General features: G+C 39.4%; 1 protein-coding gene across 1 annotated transcript; it reads left to right on the top strand.

Annotated features, from left to right (window-relative positions):
* Positions 1-1,038: 1,038 nt before the first annotated feature.
* PRIM1 (DNA primase subunit 1) lies at positions 1,039-24,921 on the top strand. The gene is given in 14 exon segments (XM_042447592.1): positions 1,039-1,058; positions 1,060-1,106; positions 1,109-1,138; positions 3,497-3,654; positions 5,518-5,624; positions 8,465-8,538; positions 10,336-10,472; positions 11,774-11,796; positions 15,931-15,991; positions 16,814-16,934; positions 18,638-18,707; positions 19,042-19,133; positions 20,099-20,197; positions 21,198-24,921. Coding segments are annotated over 14 exon segments (1,059 nt in total). The 3' UTR covers positions 21,218-24,921.
* Positions 24,922-27,099: the final 2,178 nt, after the last annotated feature.

The raw sequence follows: 27,099 nt of genomic DNA, 5'->3' as shown, positions 1-27,099 counted from the left end.
TTTTTTTTTAATTTAAAAGTAAGTCCTCCCCCGCCCCTTGTGACAAATCTGTGATTCCGTTGCATTGGTCATGATGGTTAAAGCAGTCTCAAACTGCAGTACGATTAGATCAGGAGACCTGTCTAATCTTTGCTCAACTATGGGAACCCACTGAGTGATCCTGAGGTCTGAGGAGTCCACTGGAAGGCAAGGGCAGACCCACAAACCGCGCCAAGAAACCCCATTATAGGGGGACCATAAGTCCGGAATGACCGAAGCAGCTGCACAAGAGAAAATACTTTTTTAATTAATATTTTTATACACTTAAACAACACCTATCATTGTCTTGCTCCATTTAACATTACTTATTATCTAACATTGATTGTCTTTCTTTTATACATTCTTCTCTTCTCAACACCTCTCTTGTTCTTCTTCTCCCTCTTGGGCTTCCTCTTTCTTCTGCCTCTTTTATGGTACAATCCATGATGTCCACGTAAATTGCCCTCAACCCCCCCCCACCTGTATTTATACTTAAACAATTCCAACAACTTGAAGTCACACAACAACAACAACAACATGGGATTTTCTTGGCCAGTTTTGTCCAAGGGGAGGGTTGCTTTTCCCATCCTCTGAGGCTGAGAGAGTGTGACTTGCCCAAGCACTCAGTCAGAATTCAAACCCTGGTGTTCTGAAATAACACTGTGCTGTAATCCAACAACATCCACTGGTACTTTATGTGCCAAACAAAATGCACAATTCCATGTGCAAGCTTCCTAGTCACACTGGCTTCTTCATTAGGCAGACTGAGGAAAGAAATACTGTACTGTAAGTGAAGGTGTTAGTGACAGTTAGCTAGGCCTGAGCCTTAGTTCAGATGGTAGGGATGCAATGTAATGCATGGCCCACTAGGGGCCTCAGAGGGCAACCCTGAGGAAACTACAGTCCCACAAGGCCGCCGTGATGGCCCCTGGAGAGGCTTCCGCCCTTCTCATTGGCCCTCCGAGGCGGGGGGCGTGGCCGGCTTCTCCCGCGCTCTTTCTCTTGGCGGCTTCTGAGATGATGGCAGACTTCGACCCAGCTCTTGCCGGACCTGCCTGCCCTGTACTACCGACGCCTCTTCCCCTCGGCCTCTACGGGCGCTGGCTCCGCTACGGCGACGGTGAGCACAGGGACCACGCAGGATGGTGGGGGCTGCTTTCAACCTGGGGACAAAAGTGCCTCTGGGCATGTACAGATTCAGGGGGGAGAAAGAGAGCATGATCACATCCAAATTCAAGTGCTTTCCAGACAGTAAGCCCTTCTTGAACAGAATGGAACTTAAGTGTGTGAATACTGTATTATAATATGTGTGTGTGTGTGTATAATGATGTATTATATTACTATATATATATATATATATACACAGTAATATATATATATATATATATATATAATTTATATACTTAACATATAAATATATTTATAAAAACATTTAATATATCCACATATTTATATATTAAGTATATAAAAACATATATATATATGTATTATTTTATCTATTCGATAATATATAAATATCCAAACAAATACATAATATTTAATAACCTATTATTCTGTGTTCTTCTCTATAAATATATTTAAATATTTATTATCTTTAATACCCAACACACTTTAAATTAACCTAACCATATAACTACCATTTCAATATATACATAATTTAAAACATATGTATATATCTTAGTTACTACTATTTATAAATGTATCTTTATTCTTTTCTATATATCTATATATATATCTATATCTCTCTATATTCTATGTATACTATTATCCACTATATGTCTTTCTTTTTTACCCTCTCGCCTCTCCCGGATCAGGCAGGATTACACCCTTAAGCACTTCGGCCGTTACAGACGGCACAATAAAGCTGCTTCGGGTCTCTTTGGGGTATGCTGTTTAAATGATGCAGGGGTCCTAAGAGCCACACTCCATGCCTAAGCACCGGAGTGAAGCTTTGGTGCAGGCTCCGGATTCTTAGGACCCATGCATCATTTAAACAGCCTATCTCCAAAGAGACCCAAAGCAGCTAGCCTTATTTTGGCGTCTGTAACAGGCCTCCAGTACAGTTTAACAGTCAATACAACAATAAAATACTAACACTGAAGTTACCAAGAATTCCTATTCTCTAAAAAAGTACAATTCGTCCATAGTCAACAATCAGAGTCAAGGAAGAGCATCCATACACCTTTTATATGGAATTCAGTGGATAAGCCCGCCGGAAGAGATCCATTTGAGTGCCTTCTTCAAGGCCTCATAAGTTAGTGATAGACGGAGGATCTCTTCCGTAGGTCATTCCATATCTTGGGGCCGTGGCAGTGAATGCCTTCTGTGAAGTTGTCATTAACCTGGTATTATAAGATTCTAGTAAGAACTTCCCAGATGTTCTGAGAGTGCGGGGCAGATTAGGTAGGAAAAGCGCTCACAAGTAACTCAGGCCCAAGCAGTGTAGGGCTTTAAGTTAATAACCAACAGATATTAGGATTATAATAATAGGAATATATATATATATATTTATCATAATAATAATAGGAGATATATATATATATATGTGTATATGAAATCACATCCACATTTTTTCCTTATTGTTTTGCATATGTTTGAAAAAACCTTAATAACAATATTCTCTTCTATATATATTAGAGAGAGAGAGAGAGCATATTAATCGGATAATAGTATAGGATAATAATACAGTATATAATATAGTATAATATTTAAAATATTAGTTTTAGGTTTGTAAAATGTCCAATGTTTATGTTTAGTATAGTTTTTATGTACGTATTGGTGGGTTGTATGGTTGTTTTGGTCCTGTATGTAATGTTATGATTTCATAGTTGGATGTTTTACATTTTTTTATGGAGGACAATAAATTAAAATAAATTGAACAAAAACTAAAATTTAGTATAATATTATACATAATACTAATATATATATATTATGCGTGTATGTGATGTGTGTGTGTAGTGTCTATAATATGTAAAGTTATCAAACCTTTAATAAAAAGAATACTCTATACACTAAGTGTATGCTCGCTCTCTCTCTCTTTCTAAAATACTATAAACCGTTAATAAATACTATATATTATATATATATATCTATATATATATCAACATGTATTATATGCTATATACTATACTATTATAGTATTGTTTTATTAAAGGTTTTTCAGACAATGCAAACGAAGTTTAATGAAGGAAAAAATAAAACGCAATACAGGATGTGGTTTCCTTCTCTGCGCCTCTGCAGATACCTGCACCAGTTATCATCAGCCAGGACCACTAGAAGATAGAGGCACATTTCACACATTCAGTGAACTCAGGTAGCATCTATTATTCTTACAGCTTCGTAGAGTATTTCTCTCTTATTCCTTAGTATTTTGCCACAAGCCATCATATGAATTTCTGGAAGAACTGAGATTCAAAGGAACAACATCTTAGCTGTTATCATAAATAACTAGGAGGGAATTTTATATTTCCTTCTTTAGTGACAAAGAACTACTTTCAACGGCGAGAGTTCTCATTCACGCTCCGCGATGATATTTATGTGCGGTACCAGTCTTTCAACACACCCCAGGAACTGGAGAAAGAGATCCAGAAAGTGTGCCCTTACAAAATTGACATTGGAGCCGTGTTCTCACACAAGGTATGGAAAGTAACTGGATGCTGTGCTATGTAGTGACAGAAACGCTGGTCATCTAGAAAGGAGTATTTAATCAACCCCTTTTCTTTAAGATAGATGAATGCTGTCAGAAACTGTTCCTGACACATTTCAGCTTTTTCTTGTAAAATACCCTTCGAATTTTACTTGAATTTGTTCTATGGGTTCAGTATTCTTTTGGCTCGAGTGTAAACATGATTCTAACTCTCTCGCATCGTATAAAGCTAATTTGTTTTGGCCTTCTCTTCAACAATCTCAAATAATCTGTTCCCAGCCTGTGTCTATCTAACTTTTATATAAATTGACCCCTCTATTTCTGTGGTTTAAGCTGTTTATGTTATTGTTTAAATGGTCCAAACAGCACCACTCACATACAAAAAGGAAGTATAGTCAGCCTTTTGTATCCATTGATTTTGCATCCACAAATTCAACTGTCCATGGCTTGAAAGTATAATTTTTTTAAAAAAAATCTAAAATGCAAATCTTCATTTTTCCATTTTATATAAGGGATACCATTTTACTACACTATAATATACAACGAAACTTGAATATCTGGATTTTGATATCCACAGCAGGTCTTCGAACCAAACCTCAGCAGTTACCAAGAGCTCACTGTATCAACTTGTGAACATCAACATTCACAAAAGTAAAAAAAAAAAATTGTGGGTGAAACCCCAAAATATCATGCTAACTGACTCTTGGGGAAGAGAGATAATTGTATGAGAAAGGAAGCGGTGGAGTATCATGAGTATGGCTGACTGAATCACTTTGCCCTGCAGTGTTTTGTTGCAAGGGCCATTGATATAACGATGCTTGATTTTATGTACAACCATCAATGATCTGTTCTGCAATGATCTGTTAGTTTCCTAACTAGCCAAATCGAAAGTGAAAGAGAGAGGCTGTGGGGTGATAGGGTGATTGGGATAATCATATTTGGGACCACATTTACAAAACTTCTGGGGAAATTCAACTACATGCGCAATGGTTTTTATCTGTAGGATTCCACTCTTTCTCTCCCCCTTGATACTCCTGCTAGAATGTTTTAAATGGGGTGATTAAGCTGTTGTCAACACTGCTTCTGTGAATGGTCTGAACATTAGTGTAGTGCCAATCACTCTGTTGTTCTCTTGCAAAACTATTACAGTACAGCAAAGAAAGCAGATATCTGAGACTGCTTCCATTAATAATTTTCATAACACTAGCACAGTAACATCAAAGGGCTTTGTAGTCATATCATCCATATTAAGGGGCCAGGGCAATGCATAGGGCGTCTCTCACTCACTGGATGCCCCAGCCTCCTGCCACTAGCAGCCTGCTAAATTTGCTGTCATAGTGCTGAATTTTAGTTGTGCAGCCAAAACAACAAATCCCAACTGTAGCCTACTTTAAAAACAAGCCACACAGTGAGTATATATCTTGTTTTATAGAAAATTTTTGGTGAAATTTGGTAGCACAGTAACAAATTTAGGGATGCCCTAATACTATGTAGCCTGTCTGTTACTTCTCCCTGATGTGCATCCTTGCAACATGTATTAGTCATTATGACAGCTTACTCCCAAGTGCTTCCCAGTGAGCCAGTGGTAAAAAAACCCCACACATTTGTTTTCACTAATCCACACTGGCTTTTCTGGACTGAAGATACAGATTTCTCAAGCCTTTCCTCCTAGGTTCTGATAGGTTAAAACTTACTTGGTCTTTTAACAGTACAAATATGATCAGGTACTGTTTTAGTAAGACACTTACAGAAAACCCTAATTGGTTGTCTGTTATGAAGCAATGAAATTACATTCTAAATTGTAAGCAAATAATTATTCCTGACGTTCATCTGTTCCCTTCTTTTCTTTGCAGCCCATCCAGCACAATACTGTTCATATGAGTGCTTTCCAAGCCCAGGAGAAAGAGCTGGTGTTTGACATTGACATGACAGATTATGACGATGTTAGACGATGCTGCAGGTATTTTATTTCCCTTCAGGGAAAGTGGTTTGGGTTAAATTGACAGTTCAGTTTTGGAGTAGGTATTGTGTTTACAGTATGTACCTCAAATACGGAGATGTGTAGACCATTTATTCTACGCTTACTCAGCTCTCCTCAATCCTGCTCTGCCCTTCTTTCTAATCTGCACAAAGCACTTCTATGCTTTTTGTAGTGATTGCAATAATTATGGCCTAGAATCTTGTTTTTCCACTCTAACTATTTCTGTATTCAACTATTCTGTGAGAAGCAGAGCCTTGATAATTTATCAGTAAAACGGACACCATCTCTGCCAGGCAATGAAACAGTCTGGACCATGTTAAAGTGGTCCCACTCCTATCTGCAGGACCAGTTCCAGAAAGTGGCATGGGTGCAGGTCCTTGTTCAGCAGCTTGGTCATTAAGCTGTAAGTTATGACAGTTCTGTCCTGTCTCCCATGTTGTTCCATATCTATATGAAACCATTGGTACGGTCAATAGAAATTTTGGAATTTGTGCTACTGGTATACTGATAACACACATTTTCACTTTTTGTGATCAGATCAGCTAAGACTGTGCAGGTGCTGAACCAGTGCATGCATACCAAAGTAGGTTAGCTGAGAGCCAACCAAAGCTGAATCCTGATATGACAGAAGGAAAGGGATAGAGGGTTCTTGGATTTAGGAACTGGGCCCGTATCCTGCTTTGGATGAGGTTTCGCTCTCTCGAGGGAGCAAATGCATAGCTTGGGCAGTATTTGTAGATCTGCCTCTGTGGAGTCCATGGCTTAGAGTGCTTGGTGTTAGCTTTGACTGGATATCCTTCCCAATTAGACTACTGCAATAAACTGTACTTGGGGCTGCCCTTGAAGATGATTCAGAAACTGCAGCTGGTACAAAATGCAGTAGCTAGACTGCTGGTGGGAATATCATACAGAAACTATATAGTGGCAGTTTTAAAGGAATTGCACTGGCTGCCCAAATGCTTTTGGTCTAAATTAAAGATTCTGGTGATGACATTTAAATATTTAAATAACTTGGGACTTCGATACTTGAAGGAATGCCTATCCTTATATATGCCTGCCTAAGGATTGAACTGTCTTGGAGATGACTTCCTTTGTCATTCACCAGTGGGAACTATATGTGGGAGAGGGCCTTCTAAGATACCCTAGATGTGGAAAACCCTCCCTTTACAGGCCCAGCTGGCATCAACACTAATGTTACTTTGGCACCAAATAAAAATAAAGTTTTGGAGCCCCATTGACTTTATCCCATAAGCACAAGTAGTTTTATCTGGTTTAATATCTCCTGTTTTAAGTATGAAATGCTCTAACATGCTTTTATCCCTTTTAAGTTATTGTTTTAAACTTTTAAACTCTTAAATAGATCATGTTTTCCTGCATAGCAAGGAGGTGGACTGGATAGCTCCTGTGATCTCTTCCAACTTTATGATCTTTGATTCTAGATTTTATTGTACACTCCTGAGATCCTTGGATATTGGGGGCAATATAAATAAGTAAGGAGTGATACAGCACAGTCCTAGGTGTGTTTCCTTGGAAATACTGTAAATCCCAGGCTGCATCCGCGCTACAGACATAATTCATTTTGACACCACTTTAATTGCCATGGCTCAGTGCTGTGGAATTCTGGGGATTATAATTTTGTAAGACAATTAGCCTTCTCTATCAGAAAGCTCTGGTGCTACAACAAACTATATTTCCCAGGATTCCATAGCATGGAGCCATGACAGTTAAAGTGGCATCAACCTGAATTATTTCTGCAGTGCAGACACAATCCCAACTGTATTCATGGGGTCTTATTGGTAGGTAAGTAAGTATGCCTATGTAAATATGTGTATAGGGGTTGCATCTTCAAGGACATTACAATTTACATAGCCAGACTTTGGAAGAATATTAGGATTACCGTGTTGGGCAAGAGCAAAGATGAATCATCCCAAGTGTCCTGTCTCTGACAGTATCCAAGAAAAATTACAAAACAGTAAGAGTTATCCTCTGTTCTATCCTCACGTTTTGTAATCAGTCATATGCCAGACTAGAACATAGAGTTTTTGTTCCTGGCCGTTATTTATGTTTTCAACATCTCAAGGCCACAGCTCTGTCAATAGCATTAAAGGCATCATATTAATCATGGAAGTATTTGTTTTTAATTCCAGAGAATCATAGTAACATGACAAATAGTGATTGGTGGACCCATCTCTCGTCAATTCATTTCATCCTTGCTTAAAGCAACATATGACTGTGTAATGTGCCACACAGTTGTTTACTTGAAAATCATGCTCTGTTCAGTGGGATTTTCTCCCACGTAAATGTGGTTGAGATTGCAGTCTGAATGGCTTAAATAAATGTATGTGTACATTCAAAACTAAACTGTGGAATTTAACGAGCCTCATTCTCATGCATGTGAATATAGGATAGCAGTCTGTACTCTAGTTAGATATTTCATGAAAAAGTCCTGAACCGTCAGCCAAACAATTTAATGGGGTGACCTGAATTCACCTAGCCTCCGATATTGATTGATTGATTGAGTTTGTCTCAAGAAGGTGGCCCTTGGTGTTCAGTTCATTCTGCTTCACACATTTGACAGAGTGTGCTGTCTGGGAGATTTTATGAGACTTAATCCCAAAGAGTAACCCTCTCCCAAACTCTGGCAGGGTGGATGTGCTGCTGTAGCAGGATTGCTTTTTTTCCCCCTGCTTTGTTGGTTGGTTTTGTTTTGTTTTTGTTGGTTTTAAAGATTTTTTTTGCAATTTTTATATGAGAGGTGGGATAGAAATCATCTTCAAACAAACAAACTAAGTTTGTGTGGGGCCTTCTTCTGTCCTCAGCTCTGCAGAGATCTGCTCTAAGTGCTGGACTCTCATGACGATCGCCATCCGCATCATAGATCGGGCACTTGTAGGTAAGTGACTTATAGTCGTGCATGTAGAGATCTTCTAGCACCTTTGAGACTAACTAAAGAAAGAATTTGGCAGTATGAACTTTTCTAGACTTAAGTCTACTTCCTCAGATGCATTTGGAAATCGACTTAAGTCTACAAAAGCTCATGTTGTCAACTTCTTTCTTTAGATAGTCTCAAAGGTGCTACAAGATCGCTCTGCATAATGATACTACAGACTAACACAGCTGTGTCTTTAAATTATAATCCTGCAGTCACTAGTTAGACTGTCTTTTCAGCCTTCCTGCTGAGACCCACTAAAGCCAGAACTATAGTGTCTTTCAAGTATGTATGTTATTTTTTTTATTACATTTTGAGAATCATCTGGTTTTGTGGCACTTAGAATAGGGAAGCATCAGTAAAATGAAGACCCATCCTTGTTACAAGGAGGAAGGTCTAAAGAGAGAGAACAGAAATTCTAAGATTTATAGGAGAGGGCTTTCTCTCTGTCCCGCCACCATCACAGGCTGACTGGATGAAGATACAAGAGAGAGCCTTCTCGGCTGCTTCCACCCTCTGGAAGAGCCTTCCATGGGAGGCTTGGCTGGCCCACTCTCTGTTTTCCTTTCACTGTCTGACAAAGACGATTTTGTCCAAACAGGCTTTTAATACATAATACATAATTATTGTCAGGGTAGGGTGACCAGATATCATAACTGCAAAGAAGGACAAGGCTCTGCAAAATGCAGGGAATAACCAAATCAAAGCTAAGAACACTAATATAAATATAAATGTTAATTGTTTTTATTTTTTTAATTAAGGATTTTTTTTCAACCAATGTTATCTTGGTCTCTTTCTGGGAGAAAGGCAGCATATAAAATGAATGGATGAATAAAAAATAAATATACACACACGTGTGTGTGTGTGACCTAAATCAAATTGTTTGTCCCAGCCAGAGTAGACCCTTTGAATCAATGGTACATACATAAATGTTGACCCTTACATTCCCATTGATTCAATGAGTTTACTTTAATTAGAACTTGCAGTTGGATTTAAGCTTCTGTGTTTGTGGGGTAAACATGCAAACTGGTTCCCATGTTTCAGATTTTAATTAAACATGGATTCTGAATAGGCAGGAGATTACGTTTTGGTGTGCTGATGCTGTTTTCCTGGCCCCAGCAAACTTGCAGTTTTATAAAGGTAGTATAAACGGTCATTCATCTTGCAGCATAGCCAGAACCTAGGGCTGGAATGTTTTCTTGGAAAGTATCTAATCCATTACTTAACAACAAACAAAAGTCACTTTCCCCATTTCCACAACCTGTATTTATTGGTCTCCAAGTTGTAGCGTTTCCCTGACTTTGCTCTTCTTTCAGCTCGGTTTCTGCTTTTGCTGCCTGCTGTCATTTTAGATTTGCGAAAGGTTGCCTCTTCTGCTCATTTCTTTTTAGTGATCATTGGATGGTAGGATACTGATCTGTTTCATGTTGCTGTATTTTAGTGTTGTTTTAGTGCGTTTTTGTGTTTTTAATATTGGTGTTCACATTGATTGTTACTCTGTTACTGTCTTGGAATGTGAACTATGAGTCTGAAAACTATCCATTCGAATCTCAGCAGAGCCATGAGCAAAATAGTTGGCTATAGGCAAGCCACTATTCTCTCTTTCTCTCTGCCTCTTTTCACAATATGGGATGAGATTGCTGACATACCTTACAGAAGTGTTGGAGTTCAGTGGGTCTACTTTAGTTTTAGCCCATTTTGTTTTGTTTATTACACTCAAAGATAACATTGTGCTTTCTGGTCCTTCTTCTGCATCTCTAGAGGACTTTGGCATTAAGTACCGCCTCTGGGTGTACTCAGGACGAAGAGGTGTGCACTGCTGGGTGTGTGATGAGTCAGTCAGAAAGTGGTCTTCAACACTCCGCTCGGCGGCAGCAGAATATCTCACCATAGTGAAGGTATGGTATGTTGAGGTTCGAATTTTATAATAGAGGGGAGCAAAATTAATGGCCCACAAGATACAATACTGACTTGTCATATCAGAGTATGCCTCAAGAATGAGGATGGACAGAGCACATGTCTGAGAGTTGAAGAGATCTTTATTGGATTTATTTTTAGCATTTATACCTCATTGTTCAGCCAAAGTAATCTTAGATGTCAATTAAAAATAAAAATGTCCTTATAACTTAGAAATTTAACTCCTGAGATTGTAGTTTATTGTGACAAACCAGAGCCTCTGATAGAGAAGCCTGCCAAGATTTAAAATTCCAGAATTCCATAGCATTGAGCCATGGGAGTTAAAGCAGTGTCAAACAGCATTATTTCTGCGTTCGATGCAGCCTAGAAAGACACAACACAAGAATAAAAAAGGATAGGGTAGGAAAAGGAAAGAAAGAAAGAAAGACTTAGGCAGCAGTGCTTAAAGTTATACATTTCTTATAAGGGCCAGCTGTAATGCAGCTGGATGCCCTCTGGTTTTTCTTATCACAACCATCCGGAATGGAAACAGTTCAAAGAAAGAGGAGCCAAACATTGCTGGTCTTTTATCTGAACCAGTGAAGAGGCCTCGTTTCCTTCTCTCCCTCCACATCACAGCAAATTGGGTGACTGCTGGATAACAGCTGGCGAAGAGGCTGATGAACCTGGTACACTTAACGGAGAAAGTAAAAAGGAGTAAGAATGATCTCATTTCACAGTAGTAGAAACATTAGAAGAGCTTCTTCAAATGTTAATTTAAACCTGGTTAAATTTTTGCTAGGAGTAGCAACAAGGGTTTGAAATGGCGTATTAGCACAGAACCCCATTTGGAACATGTGTTGCAAGGGCTTTGAGACAAGAAGGATACAGTTGCGCTTCCAGGAAGGTATTTTCTGGCATGTTGTAAAAAGATGTCCATAAAACTGTGTAGACCTCTTAATCTTGTTTTGTCACATGCTCATCAACAATCAGTGGCATCCTCCCCCCCCCCTTTACATAATACAGTTTCTTAAGCTGATTTATAACCAAGTGGGATGTGAAGATTTTTTTTCCGCATGTCCAGGCATTCCTTGGCATTAGATTATCTTCTAGTCTTACACTTAATTCTGGGAGTTTAGTCTAAAAATCTAAGTTCTCCCAGATTTTTGAAATGTTAGCTGCACCAGCAGCATTACTGGTTGTGGAGTGAGGAGAGGAAAACTGAGGGTAAGGTGAGGTGCAGATGGAGTTGAAGGTTCTGCAGGCGTCCCAGTTCTCACTTTGCATATTTGATGTTTTGTAGGGTGGTGAAGAAACCATCAAAAGGTGACCCTCCCAGACAAATCCCCCTTTCATCATTCAGTTGGTTTGACAAGCCAGCCAACATGATGTCTGCTTTCTGGGAAGAAAAACTGACGAACCTAGTTCGGACTAGAAACTTTTAAAATCACAAGAAGTCCTTTTCCTAGTATCCTGACACACCAAAAGTGGAGGCAATTGGAGAAAATCATCTTGTTTAATGAGTTGCCATGTTTTGTTAAAAGAGAATATTCTCATATTTCTCCTTACAGTGTTGAAATTGGGTAATATGGAAATAGCCCCTCGCTTCCAATTATAGTTTGGATTCTAGACCTTACCTAGAGTTGTGCATTTTTGCAGGCAAGTGCTGAAATCACGTTAGTACACATTGTACTCGTACAGTCTGTTTACAGCAGAAACATGTAGCGTTCTTTGTAGTAAATGTATGCCATTGTGGGTGAATTGAATGGAGCTGCTGCAAAATCTTTTGCTGTACAACTTTGCACAATCTCTATCTTTACAATTTCCCAGGTTTGGGACTGAGCAAATTAAATGACCAGTGCAGGGATTTAGCATACATTCTGAGCGTATCGCTCTGTATAAAACAAGCTCTATCTGTGCCAAAATTTTTCTCTCTCCACGATAAAAACTGAAGAACGCATCGTGTGTGATCATTGTCTCTGTTTCCCATGAGAAAATCGCTAGTTGTGGTGAAGAATACTTTGAAGAGTACGCCCTTGTTGGTCAGGACATACTTGGAAGTAAAAGACAGCTACGAAAAAGTGTTTGGCTTTTGGTCCCAGAGCATATCCTTTTTGAGAGTTGTAAAAAACCTCAAGGGCACAGGAGTAAAGTGAAGAGGAATTTTTTGAGTGTACCGCGTCTTTGTATAGAGATCCCAATGCCAAAGTGCAAAACCCCAGGTGCCTGGTTGCCCTTGATGCCAGGAGTGGCACCGTGGGCATGCAGCAGGTTTTGGGTAGTAGCTTTTTTTCCTGTCTGAACTCTTGTGTTTTGCAAAAATGCTTTGTATTCCCTGATCAATGCTAAGCATTTGTTAAAAGTCTGATCCCTAGCCATATAGATAAGATTATAAACACTTGCATCCTGTCCCTTTTGAACAACCGCTGCTGTTTTTTTGTGTGTCATGGTAAGAGAAGTATTCAGGCTATGGATGGTGGGTGGGAATCCTTTTGACTCTCTCGCAGGGTAGGGGGGGGAAGTACTCTCTATGTCAGGGGTCTCAACCTGCGGCCCGCGGGCGGATCCGCCCGCCAGGCCTTCCTGCTGGCCCCTGCGCAGTCCTGCCGCGATTTCCCCCGTTCCCTCCGTGCCGCTCCGGCCGCATTTTGTTTTTCAAAATGGCGGCGCCCATCTAGGAGGCCCGGTGCAGCCCCTGGAGCACTCCAACAGGGCTCCAGGGCTGCAGCAGGCCTGCACCTTGCCTCCCCCCGCCTCCTCCTTATGAATAGAAGAGCAGGGAAAGGAGGAGGAAGGAAGAAGCGGCGCAGCAAGAGCAAGAGCCAGAGAGAGGTTGGTTGATTCATTAGGGGGGGGGTTGCCTTCTTTCTGAATTGCATTTTAGTAGTTTCCATGCTAGTAACTTGTTAGTATTATTATATTTACTTGCCCTTGGTGGTCTCTTTGCAAAAACTACTCTCAGCTCCTTGTGCTTTTCTGGTTGAGACAGTGGTGCATGCTTTCTCCCTTCTATTCTGAATTGCAGTTTAGTAGTTTCCATGCTAGTAACGTTTAGTGTTATTATTATTATCCTCCGGGGGCAGAGCATGCGGCCCCGCCCCGGAGGGTGGAAGCTCCACCCTAGTACGTGGCCCACACCCCGGAGGGTGGAAGCTCCACCCCACTGCTTTGGCCCCCCAGTTGTCTGAGGGGACGCAACCCGGCCCCCGGCTCAAAAAAGGTTGCCTACCCTGCTCTATGTGATGGGATCATCCAGTTAGCTCATATCATTTCACCCAACCTGTTTGTTAACATTTATCAGTTCAATAAAAAAAATCACAATATCTTGCACACTTGCTAAATGTTTTACAGCATAATAAAAAAAACAAAAATATTTTTATAGGATTGTGGGGAGGATTAGCCAGGAGTGGGAACTCCACCATAGTTATGGAACCTATCTGGGGGAGGCAGGAGTGACAAAATTTCCAGTCATGGACCAAGAAGAAGCTTGTAGACATGGAGGACACCAAAGCTCCTCCAGCCACAGGGGGGTACTTCTGGGCAGAAATAGCTCAGGAGGAGGGTTACAAGGAAGAGGCTGGGAGATTAAAAGGGGAACCAGGACAGAGAGGTGTAGAATAGGTAGAGACTGGAGCAGACAAGGAAAACAGAGAGGCAAGACAGTCAGAGGAGGACTGGATCTCAGCACTGTGGGAAGAGCTGGGGACGTAGATGTGCCAAGTGGCCCCACCATAGCTTCTGCCAAGGGGCCGGAGGAAACACTAGCCAGACATGGAGGCAGTGGAAGCAAGCATGTAACTCCCAGATTCCAGCAAGGAGGCAAAAAATCTCAGGAGCACAGGATAAATTAGAGGAATTTTGAATTTATCGCATCTTTTTAGTGAGGTGCCCTAGTGCCATGAGCACAGAAACTCTTGATACTAGAAGGTGACTGGCGATGATAGGTACACATTTTAGCAAAAAAAAGACAAAACTTACGGTTTTGAATGACACCCACTACCTCGTGCAAATGGTGGAGGAAATCAAAAGTGTTAGGGTTATGGGAGTTGCAGCTCTTCGCGCCTGGCCTTTGCACTCTCCCAACCCTGGCAGCGGAAGAACAACCAGTTTTGACCAGTAGCTCTGAGAATTGGCTGAGATTTCTTCCTCTCTCTGCAGTCTGCTGGGTCTTGTTCTGCGCTCTCAGACCCAGTCACACAGGGTCTCTTATAAAAAGATCTACTTTATCTACTATATACACTATGCCACAAACAATTCACGTATCACAAACTCCACTACGATCGCCTCAATACCACACGACGAATACTCCTCTATACCCCAAAAGTAGGCATACGTTATTGCTTATATAGACTTTGTCTCGCGATTCTTTCGTTGCACCGTCCTCCTTGTCGTGGGACATACAGTATGATTGACATACCATATCCTTGCTCAATCTAGACCTCCATGCATCATACTTCTGTCCACTCAATGACTCTCAGGGATATCAATTTGCACTCTTTCACTTTGTCATTGCCTCATGTGTCCTTGGCTTTCAGGGACGTCTAACTACTTACTTAAACAACCTGTGGGTGACAATTCAATACTTTGCTGTGTCATGTTACTTCAAATACATTCATATACATATATAATTTCTTGTGACATATAACACAGTGCGCTTTTCCTGACAGAAAGAGCAGCCTTAGCATCTCCCTTTGAACTACTACTAGGACAGTGTTCTCATTGCTGGGATTTTTTTTGCCACATAGGAAGCAGTTAAAAATGCAATACACAGCTGTTTGCAGACAGTTCATGCTACACCTCATTTCTGCTTCATTCCAGTGTAGCCATTGGTATGAAAGCTCTGGGAGTAAATGATACAGGCTAGTGCTGTGCTGGATTTTGATGGTTGGAGACTGTGTGCAAGTCTCACTAAAACTGATATGCTGATCAGAGATTCATTTTGAATCGAAGTAGTGAGACTTGTCCTCGATGAGTCTCTCTCCCCCACCATTATAAAATTCCAGATACACAGATTGTCCTGGTGTGGGGCAATTTAAGGCAAATTTTGAGCATCCTCGGGTAAGGAGTGTGCAAGTCTGACCCATGCAGCACAATTTTTTTAAAAACTTGGGAACGTGTCCCATGCTAAGTGTGTATATATGCATGAGAAATAATGAATAAATGATGTTGTTGTTGTTTTAATGGTTTTTATATTAACGGACTTAACCTTGTGAGAGTTTAATTGCTTTTAAATTTTGCAGCCAGTGAATTTTTGACTATTTGTTTGAAATTGTAAGCACCTTGACTCCTATACGTGCAGGAAAGGTGATGGAGGATGGATGGATGGACGGACGGACGGACGAACGAACGAACGAATGTATGTGGAGGCGATTACTATTTAGATTTTCTGCCTTGGGCAACAAAACATCTTGGGCAAAACTTGAAATTCCTTAACTATTCACCCACCAGTTCGAGCTAATCTTCGTCAGAATTCGAAGAAAACCAAGATTCAGTTCAGCGCTGGAAACTTTTGAAAAAACAGGTGGAAAATACAATAAGTAACTGAGCTGGGGATAAGGGAACCATGTCAGCTCCCAAGCTGCCAACACTGGGTGGGTGGAGAACAGTCAGCATAGGAATCTTGGCATAGTTCCTGTGACTCCTAGCCGAGGGATTGAAATTGACAATTGGTTATAAACTGATGATGTTTAAGTAGTGTGGCATTGAAGCATGAGAAGTATTATACAGTATATGCTTTGAGATCATTTGGACCTGTTCATTTATAATTAGTTGAAAGAGCTGTTGTAGTGCCCAAGGTGCCAGCTTCATGATCTTTGGCAGGGTAACCAATTACTGGCAAGGCAGCCCACCCAAATCCTCTCATTCTGTTCTGAGTACATGGATGCTCAACAAGATCACCTTGGTATGTTTGGCAGAAGCCTGAGCCTCCATGCTTTGGGATCCCTTCCATTTGAGTGGGCAGAATAGGATGGAGAAGGGGCTAGCCATCCAGATTTAGATAGCATCTACACTGCAGAATTAAATGCAGTTTTGACATAACTTTCACTGCCATGCTCAGTGCTATAGAATTTGTAGTTCTGTGAGGTAGTTAGCCTTCTTATATGAGAGTACTGAGCATGAAATTAACACTCATTTAAAGGAAACCAGTTCAGGAAGTCTGTATCCTTTTGCCATTGCAATCTCTGAAGTGTGCACGTTAAGAAATGTTTGCATGGTTGTCCAGGCACCACCTTCAAGACAGTAGCCACCTTCTGGTATATACATGTATAGAGTAGATCTTCTAAACGTTCCAGTGAGAAATGTTTTTCCAATCTTCTTTAATTCTTCCATTCAAACATTATAGAAACTGGAACGCACTGAGTGGGAAATCATGCTACAGTACTGCTTTCCTCGGCTGGATATTAACGTTAGCAAAGGAATTAACCACTTGCTGAAGAGCCCATTCAGTGTTCACCCCAAAACAGGTTGGTTGTGTGATGCTTCGCCATATCTTTTCAAGATGGAAATCTAGAAGTGGTGTATTGATAGGTAAAGTGATGGATTTAGATTAAGTACTTCATTTGTCCCCTTTGACCTGTGAAGTTTACTGAGCAATGTTAGCTGCACCCACCTCTCAGTTGTTGTAGGAATAAAATGGTATGAAGCCACAAGTTTCCTTTAAAAAAATATGAGAGTAGCACTACTCTACATAGTCTTACAGACAGGTCTCCCTACAACATAATTTTGCATAGTGGTAAGAGTAAGGATAAGAACACATTTTCTTGAACATTTTATTCATCACTAACAGAAAGACCTCTCTGTAAACTAGAGGTGCCATATCCATTTTTTTCCAGAAAAATGACTTCTGGGATTGGGAAATTTCTGGATTTTTTAAATTAAATTTTATTAATTAAAAACAACAACGATACAAAGACACACATAAAACATAAATCATGGTATGAGACAAAAACAACAACAAATAAAATAACTTCCTGAGAGACTCATACAAACTGCATTGCTCACTTATTCATTAATACATTAACAGTTCTCTAGTTAAACTCCTTGCCATTTTTTTCTATTCAACAAAGGTAATTTTTCTCGCTTCTTTCTGAAATATTACAATAATTTTTGAATTTTTCTGGCAGATTTCTGGGCCTTCACATCTCTAGATTACAGAGAGGTCATTTAAGGTCTAGACCTGTCTAGCCCCCTTAAGATGGGTGGTTGCTTTTCTATAAAAGACACGGATGTTTCTTATTTCATTTTCTTATTTTTATTAAGTAGCAAGCAGAGGCTGCCATATGTTGTCACCAACAGTGTCTTAACTCATTCTAATTCTAGTAGTAATCACCTCTAACATGGGGAACTGAGAAGCTTCTTTTGACCTAAACCCTAGCCCCAACCATAGTAGACCCATTGAATCAATTGTTGAATGTTGTGTAAATCCCACTGATCAATGGATCTTTTGTAACTGGGAGTGATAAGATCCAGACCTGAATGTGTTACTCATCCCAAAGCGCAAGGAGTAAGGAAAGAGGCTATGGGACACATTTGTGGATCTACCCCCAGTATCACACAACTCCATCCCTATTGTGTTGTTTTCCCCTTAATTGGGAAGTCTGTACATAACACCTCAACACCAGGGGTGGGAGTCACGCAGGCTGCATGTACCTGCCAGGTGGTTGTTTGTGATCACTGGATACACATGTTATTGGGGGGGGGGGGGGGGAAGAGATATCTTACCCAAAAGGTTCTATTATTCCTTTATTTTAAAAAATCACTCACACACACACACACACACACACACACACACACACACACGAGGCACACCTCTGTGGGGCTGCAGTTCAAAGTGTGGATCCCTACACACCTTTAGGGGAAAGTCTTATTTTAATCTGGAAGCAGTATATCTCTCAGAGGGTCATGGGGATGGAAATCCTCTCCCCTACTCCACATTGCTCAATAGACAGGGGCTTTCCTAGCTACCAGAACCCTGATTCCAAGACAGCTTGTGTTACGTCGAGTTCCCTGCTCCAGAACCCAGTCTCATGAGTGGACTGCAGGGACAGGAAGAGACATGGGGAGGGGACAGTCTTACAGCATCACAGGATATTTCTACATGTTTTGCTCCTTTATGGAGGTAATACGTGAAGGGAGCAGTAATTATACTTTTCCTTCTCTCTTTCAGGTCGTATTTCGGTACCAATTGACCTAACAAAATTAGATGAATTTGATCCATTCGCTGTTCCCACTATCAGGTACAGATCATCTTAATTGGAGGCAATGTCATTAAACTGTACCAGTTAACTATGTCTTCTGCTACACTGAAGAATTAATGTAGTTTGACACTGCTTTTAATTGTTGTGGCTCCATACTATGGAAGACTGGGATTTGTAGTTTGTTGTGGCACCAAAGTGTTCTGCCAGAGAAGGCTAAATGTTTCACAAAACTACAGTTTCCAGAATTCCATAGCATTGAGCCATAGCAGTTAAAGCGGTGTCAAATTGCATTCTTTCAGTTGTGTAGATGCAGCCTATGTTGAGCCAGGTTTTGTGAGATTCCCTATGTTTTTGTTGTTGATTTGTTTTTTAGCCGCCTCTGTCATGAGCTAGACACGATTAGGAATGATGATGGGGATGGAAAGGAAAATGAAGGAGGGACTGAATGTACTCGCAGGAGCAGAGGTGAGTGGAAAAGATCTTGAGAAATGTTTGCCTTAATGGTAGTGTGGTTCATTGTTATTGTGAGAGATGTGTCTTCTCCGCAGTGGGTGAAAGGAGTTATCGTGGAAGTAATGACTAAATGCTGCAGATTTGCATAGCCTCCCTTCTTTTTTCCTCATGACTCTTTTGTATCATTTATGTTGGTTTTGCTAATCAGCACAAAGGGTTTATGAAGTCATTGAAGCCTTCTTACCCACAGCTCTCCCACCTCTGTGACTCTTGTTTAGCAATTTTTCTGATTCGTCAGAAATTCTCACCAGGAAGATAGCCAGATATTTCTCCCCATAAATAGGCAAATAAAAAAAACTGAACACATTTCCCCACCAGCACATCTGCTCACATCTGTCCATTTATTTTTAAAAAACAAAAAACTCAGTTTTTGTCAGAATTAAGAGAGCTATAGTCAAGACCACTTCCATGATGAGTTAGGTACTGCTCCACCTATGTCCAAGAATGTTTTTCCCAGAGCCACTCCTAGAGAGGTACCATAATATTTTTAGTCAACAAACGGTAGATCTACATAGGTTTAACTCAAGACAGATGGGTGCCCTGGTTCAGTACACCCTACCTATTTATTTCATGATTAACATTGTGATCTTTATTATCTGGTTGTGAGTAAAGAGATAGAAGTGGCTGTGAAGATCTTTAAGGAAGCTCTGCAGGCCCCTTTTCTTTGGCTTTTTCTTGAACTGTATTTTCTTTGGGCTGCTAGTAATTCCTAGTTGCTATTATGTACTGGTTTTTAGTTATTTTCTGGATTGGCTGTTCCATTATCACTGGCTTTTATTCTCTTCTGACATTTATTATTGTATCAGATTTTATAGTGACTCAAAGAGTTTTGCCCTTGAAGCTGGGTTAAAAATGTTTGTTATAAAATAAAAAATAATAAAATATGCTCTCTTCTCTCCCGCCCATCCCCTTTATAGATTACAGGAAAACCAGCCTTGCTCCATATGTGAAAGTTTTTGAGCAGTTTGTGGAGGAAATGGAAAGCTCACAGAGAGGGGAACGTCTCAGGGCTAGCGGTAAGTCAGATAGTGGTGCTGGCTTTCACTGACTGCCCACACAACTTGTGGAAGCAACACAGCTGGAGTTCCACAGATACTTTACTTTGAAAGGTTGTTCTTAGCAGAGCATTTCAACTTTACCAAACAGATACACTACAGTTCCATTCTGTCCTTTATCTTAACATTTGATTAGATCATTCTCATACGTCTTGACAGCTTAGCTCGTTTTACAGTGAACTAAGCTTAATGCAGAATACCACATTAGAAACATAGATCTGTCAACCAAAACATCCACCTTGTGTTACAACATTCCCCACATTGATACAGCTTGAAAATACTGTTTTTAAACTATAGCTTCCACAGTCAACCAGCAAGCATGTTTGCTGACCATGCTGGCTGTGGGATTCTCGGAATCCTAGTCCAAAAAAGTAACTTTTCCAAGTTCTGTCCATCTCTAACATGTGGTACCAATGCCTTCTATCCTGAAGGCTTTACAGTGTGTTTTTTTCTCCACAGAGAATCACAGGGAAATTACAGAGCATAGTGATGTCAGGATAATGGCCTTAATGGTATATCAACCAGAGAATGGATGGTTGGATGATATTAAATAAAAGAGTAATAGATAAACACTGTATTACATATACTGAACAGAGGTCTATTTGGGGTAGGAATGCTCTGTGCCTGTGTTTGTGTTAGTCGTATGCAGTTCTTCCTTTTGAGAGCAAAATTTCTGAAGATCCTGCAGTGTGCATATTGTGATGGCAAGTGAAAATAACACCAGAAGTAGCTTCAGAGAGAACAAGGACCCACTTGGATAGATTCACCTATCACCTGTTGTGATAAAATGGTGTGGATTACCAAATCATTTGGGTTTTCAGGTTAAGATAAAATTAAAATTCTACAGAGATTTCTCACCCATAGTTAAAGCTCCATAAAGATGTTGTGCAACTTGTTAGTTGTCCTAAGATTATACCAAACAGTTGTTTAAATTTGTCTTTCTTTTCTTTTCTTTTTTTAGACATGCAGCTGGATTTTTGAAGTCTTTTGAGCTCTTGATGCAGAGCAGTGATGGCCAGCCAGATAGCAGTGATTCATTGTAGAAGGAACTCAATTAAGTCTTTTCTTAAATTCTTGCAGTGACCAGCTTTATTTAGAGAACCGAACAAAACTGATCTTCCATTTTGCTGTCTGTTTATTCTCCAAGAACCTGTTCAGACCTTAACTGTATGGAAGTCACTCCCCCCCCCCCAGCAGCTACCTCTTAACCAGTGCTTGCCTTGCCTACTATTTCAGCCTTTTAAGTGAATTCTACCCATATAGAATTTGGGTCAAGCTGCTGCTTAAGCAAGTTTTACAGCTTAAAAACCAGATGTAAATAAAACATAAATGGCACAATTATCTGGTTTCACTGAATTATGCATGTGCTCATATCTTACCCAATGAACTCAGGACTCCTGAAAAGAACTGAATTTTGGCTGCATTGTGATATTTAATATTGACATATGCAACTGCATAAAGATATGTATGTTTAATACTGACATACTTATGTATGGCTCTGTGCCTTTTGGGCAACTGTTCAAAGAAACTGGCAAACATGCATAATTCATTTTCTACAGTCAGGAGGGTTTGCTTCTACAGCACAAAAGATATAATCAATATAGTTCCATTTTTTTATTTATTTTCCACCCAGAGCTTACAACGAGTTTTGCTTTGGTTTTTTTTTGGGGGTGCGGGGGTTGTTTTGTTTTGACAAGGTGGGGCGAGACTACAACTCCCAGACCATCCCTGTGTCCTACAACCAGCTTGATCACTATAGTAGCTGGGGAATCTAAAAAAAAAAGTAAACTCACAGCGAAGACAAAGGAACTGTATGATAAACATTATGTACTTGAAATATTGTGTTCAACCACAGATTCAAATAAGCCTAAAATTTGAAGAGTAAAACAGAAAACATAAGTGTCCCTTGATGTGACAGGCAGTACATTTCTTTGTGCCACTGCAGTCTATCACAAATATTTATTGCTTTAGGAGGAAGAAAACAAAGTGAGTATGTAACACCGCTGAGGTGGAAGCACAATCTTCCCCTCCTGCTGTGACACTGAGGCCTGACTGAATAGCTAAAACTTTAACTCAGTTCAAGACCATTAAATCAGGTATGACTGAAAATAAAACAAACACACACAAATATTGTCTCTAGGCCTCGGGCTTTCATTTGGTATCTTATTGTGTATTGTTTGAATGGTTTTGTAGCCTTTCGTGGTGTTTCCTAGTTGTTTGGTACTCTGCTGAATGCTGTTTTATTATAAAGCAATCCAGAATAGCACTTTAAAATGGCAGTAGGGACTCGGGGTGCAGTTACAGAAGGAAAAAACTGGTTTGCACAATATTGTCAAAATCTCATTGGAATGATTACAGTAAAGCAGTGAAATGCTGTTGTGCTCTAAAAAGCAATTCCTGTAAGCCAGTGGCAGCTTGTAGCTTTCAGGTCAGTGGGGCATTAAATCTGCTTCAGGTTGGTGTCGTATCTTTATGGTCCAAACCTGTTTGTGTTTTTTAATTTAGAATAACATATTACAAGTAAAGAAGATAGATTAAAGAAAGAATATAAAATAAAAAAAACACCAAAGACATCATATTAGACATACATACATGCATAAACAAATACAACAAACTTAACTATCTACATATTTACATTATCATTGATATCGATATTCTTCTATTTTTATCTTCCTTTACAGTTGGATATTCCAGCATATTGTAAATTAAATGTTTATTCCTATTTTTTATCATATGTCTGTTAAATTCACGTGGTTGCATTCTTAACACTTAAGTAAAAAATAAAATTTATCATTTTAATATTTTTGCCCTTTCGTCATATATCTTAAGACAGTTCCATTATTTTTCTAAGCTTTCCTTTGATTTCCCTTTTAGTAAAGCTTCCAATACATCCATATTTCAAGCTTCATATAGTTTGACTAACAATTCTTCGGTTGATGGTATAATTGACTCTTTCCAATGTTGTGCAAATAAAATTCTTGCGCACGTCACCATATACAAAACGATTCTATGAGATTTTGTATCTTTTATGTTGCAGGTTATATTTAACAGGAATAATTTTGGATCGAGAGGTATTTTTATACAAAGGATATTTTGAATTGTCTCATGTATCTTTTTCCAGTATTCTTTAGTTTTGTTACAAGACCACCATATATGAAAAAAGTTTCCCTCCGGTTTACCACATTTCCAGCATTTGTTGTTACCTGTTTTATATATATGATTAATTAGTTGTGGTGTTATGTACCATCTATACATCATTTTTAAGTAATTTTCTTTATAGCTTTGACATAATGTAAACTTATTTGTTTCTTTCCAGGACTTTTCCCATTCATCTAGTGTAATGTTATTTTGTATATCTTCCGCCCATTTCACCATACTGTGCTTGATGGTCTCATTTTCTAGGTCTCTTTTTTCAGCAGTTTATAATACTGTATTTAGAAATATGTTTCCCTTGATTATCTATTAAGATTCTGTCAATTTCATTATTAATCAGAGTCAGTCTAGGAGTTTTATTATCTTGGTTGAAGCGACTCTTTAATTGGTTATATAAAAACCAGTCTGTCATATACCCTTTTTTTCCAATTTCCTCCATTAGTATAGTATATTCTCCATCAGCTTTCTTAGTTATTATGTCTCCATATCTTAACCATCCTAGTTGTCTATTTTTTGTTGTTATAATAGGCTTTTTGTATTGACACCCAAGGGGTATATTTCTATAAAATTGATTTTTCACCCTATACCATATTTTAAGTAATGCCCTTCTTACCACATGTTGGTTAAAGATACTATTCTCTTTCGGGTTTGTGTACCATAAATATGCATGGATACCTAGTTTTAGATTGCATCCTTCTATATTCAGCAGATCATCATCACTTAATTTAAACCTGTTTTGAGGACAGAGTTGAATAGATTAGTTAAAGTGCAGGCTGAAAATTAGGGCAGATTCACTGCCCTACTGATATGGAAACCACCACCGGCCACTACTGGAAGATGATAAACCATGGGGAGAGGGTAGCAGGAAGCCTTCCTACGTATGGAACCCACCTGTACTCTCTGTAGCAACCTTCCTTATGTACATGGTGCACCATGATTAGTTGTATGTCCCTTTGTGGGAACCCACAAGACAGAGTTCAGAATCTTTCTTGCAGGGATAAAGTAGATATAAAGTGAGACAGCTGAAAAGCTATATGTGGCTTAAAATTAAGCAAAACACAGGAGCGGACTACAACTTTAACCTTAATTACACACAAAGTGGTTTCAGTAGCTCTACCTTACAGCCTGTAAAGCAAGGATGGGAATTGTTCCCATCTTTGCTTACAGCCTGTAAAGCAAGGATGGTAATTGTTTCTCGAGGTTATTGGACTGCAGCTCCCATCACGCTAAACAGCATAGCCAGTGGGTGAGGAATGCTGACAGCTGTAGTTCAACATCTGGAGAACCACCTGATTCCCAGGCTTCCTGAAGAATACAGTACATATATCTAAAGGGCTATGACAACTATGGTGTCACCATGTCTCTTATATCTGTAAATTGATGTGCATATACTTCTAACATTAAGACTGTTTCTTTCTCTTATGAAGAATGTATTCCATTTTGTCCTTTCATCTATTTGTATATATTTCATCTGTACTTCTTTTTGCAAGTATTTTTTAAATAAAATGTTGCATAAATTACTTTCAAAGGCCCACAGATGTTGCTAAATTGTTTAACCCATACATGCCTGTGCAACTTGACTGTGATGCAGTAACAGTGGAAGAACGAAAGAAGATTGAGTCCCACTATGTGATGCTCCAAAAACTTTTATTTCTTAAAAAGCCCAATATGTGTGGTATTGAAACAACACATAAAACACCTATAACATCATAATTTCTTTAAAATTAAAGAGTTTCTATTATACATACAAATATATACAGTGGGGTCTCGTTATCCACAAGCTTGCCATCTGTGGTTTTAGGCATCTGCAGCCCCCACTGTCTCCAAAGGTGGCATGTGAATGCAGCTGCACCGCTATTAGGAACAGCCTGTTCCCAAGAGCGGCACAAGCACACAGCCACCATTGTTCGTGGACCACGGGGGCTTACCCGAAGTCCTGTTGTCCCTAATGGCAGTGCGGCTGTGTGCACATGCCACCATTGGGGACAACAGGACTTGAGTTCCCACGGGTTCCAGAACAGATCCCCCTCAGAAAACAAGGTTCCAGTACCACTGTGCAGTACATACCAATTTTCAGAAATTTCTGGAATTGTAGTCTGTACACCATCAAAGTGGACCTTCTGAGTATTAGAAGGAAGGAAATAAATCTACCAATGGGTTCATACTTAAGGATTTCTCAAATGGTTTCAGAGAGAATGAGAAGACATGATGCAATCTGCCCCCAAAGTTAGCTCTGTTTTACCTAGCTGATGCAACAGGTTTAAAAGTTGTATAATCTACAATCATTTATTCTAGAATTTTTATATTAAACATCTCTCCAAATCTTCATTCAAACCAAATCCATTCTACCTCTTTAAACTATTCTCATTTCTATTATGTACCATATCCAGTACCCAAAAGTGTATACAAGTTGCTGAATGTTTTTATTCAAAATTACCAAACAGATGTCCTCCTATTCTTTTATTTCTCAAAACTGGACAGATGATCTGATGTTCTTGGTTTGATATGTCTTAATGTTCTTCCCACATATAATTTCTTACATTTACATTGCATTCAATAAATTACAAAAGCGCTGTTAACAAATACTGAAATGGGAGAGATTATTCCGGTTTTAGTCAACAAAACTATTTCTTTCATTTTGATTGGGTATTTATAATATACACAATGACCACATAGGTAATATCCTATGGGCATATCAGAGTATCAGAGCTTCCTTTTGCTCCAGTTTTTAGCCCCAGAGTGCAGCTCCATTTCACTTTCCACTCAGTTTTGCTGGGCTTCAAAGTAATCTGAAGCCTCACAAATAAATCAGAAATGAGGATATTTTGCTTCTGCTTCACCTCATTTTATTCCACAGTTTTTTTCTTAATGTCTGTCTCACTTTTTGTAACAGAACCAACAGGGTTTGCTTAAAAGCAACAGCCAAATATAGTAGCTGGGATGTTCTCTCCAGCACCCTTACCTGCATGATTTTCATATTAAAGATGAGAACTCTCATCCCATCCTTTTTAAATGAAGAAAGAAAACAGGATTAGTGTACAGTTGACTTATGCATCTGGCCCAGAGACCTTAACTAAAAATTGGGGGGGATGCCGAAGAGGCCAAAGCTTTTTCAAATGCCTTATCACAGTATGCAAATATAAACCTGGTTTCATTTAAACTGAAAATCAAATTTTCACAATTTAATCTCAAAACGAATCCTTCAGCAACCTAAGGGCTCACAAAAACTAGAACAAAATCCCTGATGAGTGTTTCCCCTTATTCAGGTATCCATCTTCATCAGTGTATAGCCATAGGCTGCAGTCAGACTGCAGAAATAATCCGGCGTGACATCACTTTAACAGTCGTGGTTCAATGCTGTGGAATTCTGGGAATTGTAGTTTGGAAGTCTCTGGTTACAGGACTGCCTTGAGACAAAGATCCAAAACACACTGCAGGAATAATCCAGTTTGAGACCTCTTTAACTGCCCTGGCTCAATGCTAGGGAATTGTGGGAACTTGTTTTGAGAGATATTTAGCCTTCTCTGACAGAGAGCTCTGGTGCCACCATTCCCAGGATTCCCTAGGACTGAACCAGGGCAGTTAAAGCAGTCTCAAATTGGATTACTTCTGCAGTATGTTTTGAACCAAAGTCAATTTGACAGCAAATAACAACACAAACAAAAATCTATTCGCTAAAGTTAACACACTGGTCATCTGTCAAGGTGAAC

The sequence above is a fragment of the Sceloporus undulatus genome, chromosome 2 (assembly GCF_019175285.1).
Source record: "Sceloporus undulatus isolate JIND9_A2432 ecotype Alabama chromosome 2, SceUnd_v1.1, whole genome shotgun sequence".
Taxonomy (NCBI): Eukaryota; Metazoa; Chordata; class Lepidosauria; order Squamata; family Phrynosomatidae; genus Sceloporus; species Sceloporus undulatus.
The sequence above is the reverse complement of the archived record's forward strand: the minus strand, read 5'-3'. Positions and strand labels throughout refer to the sequence as shown.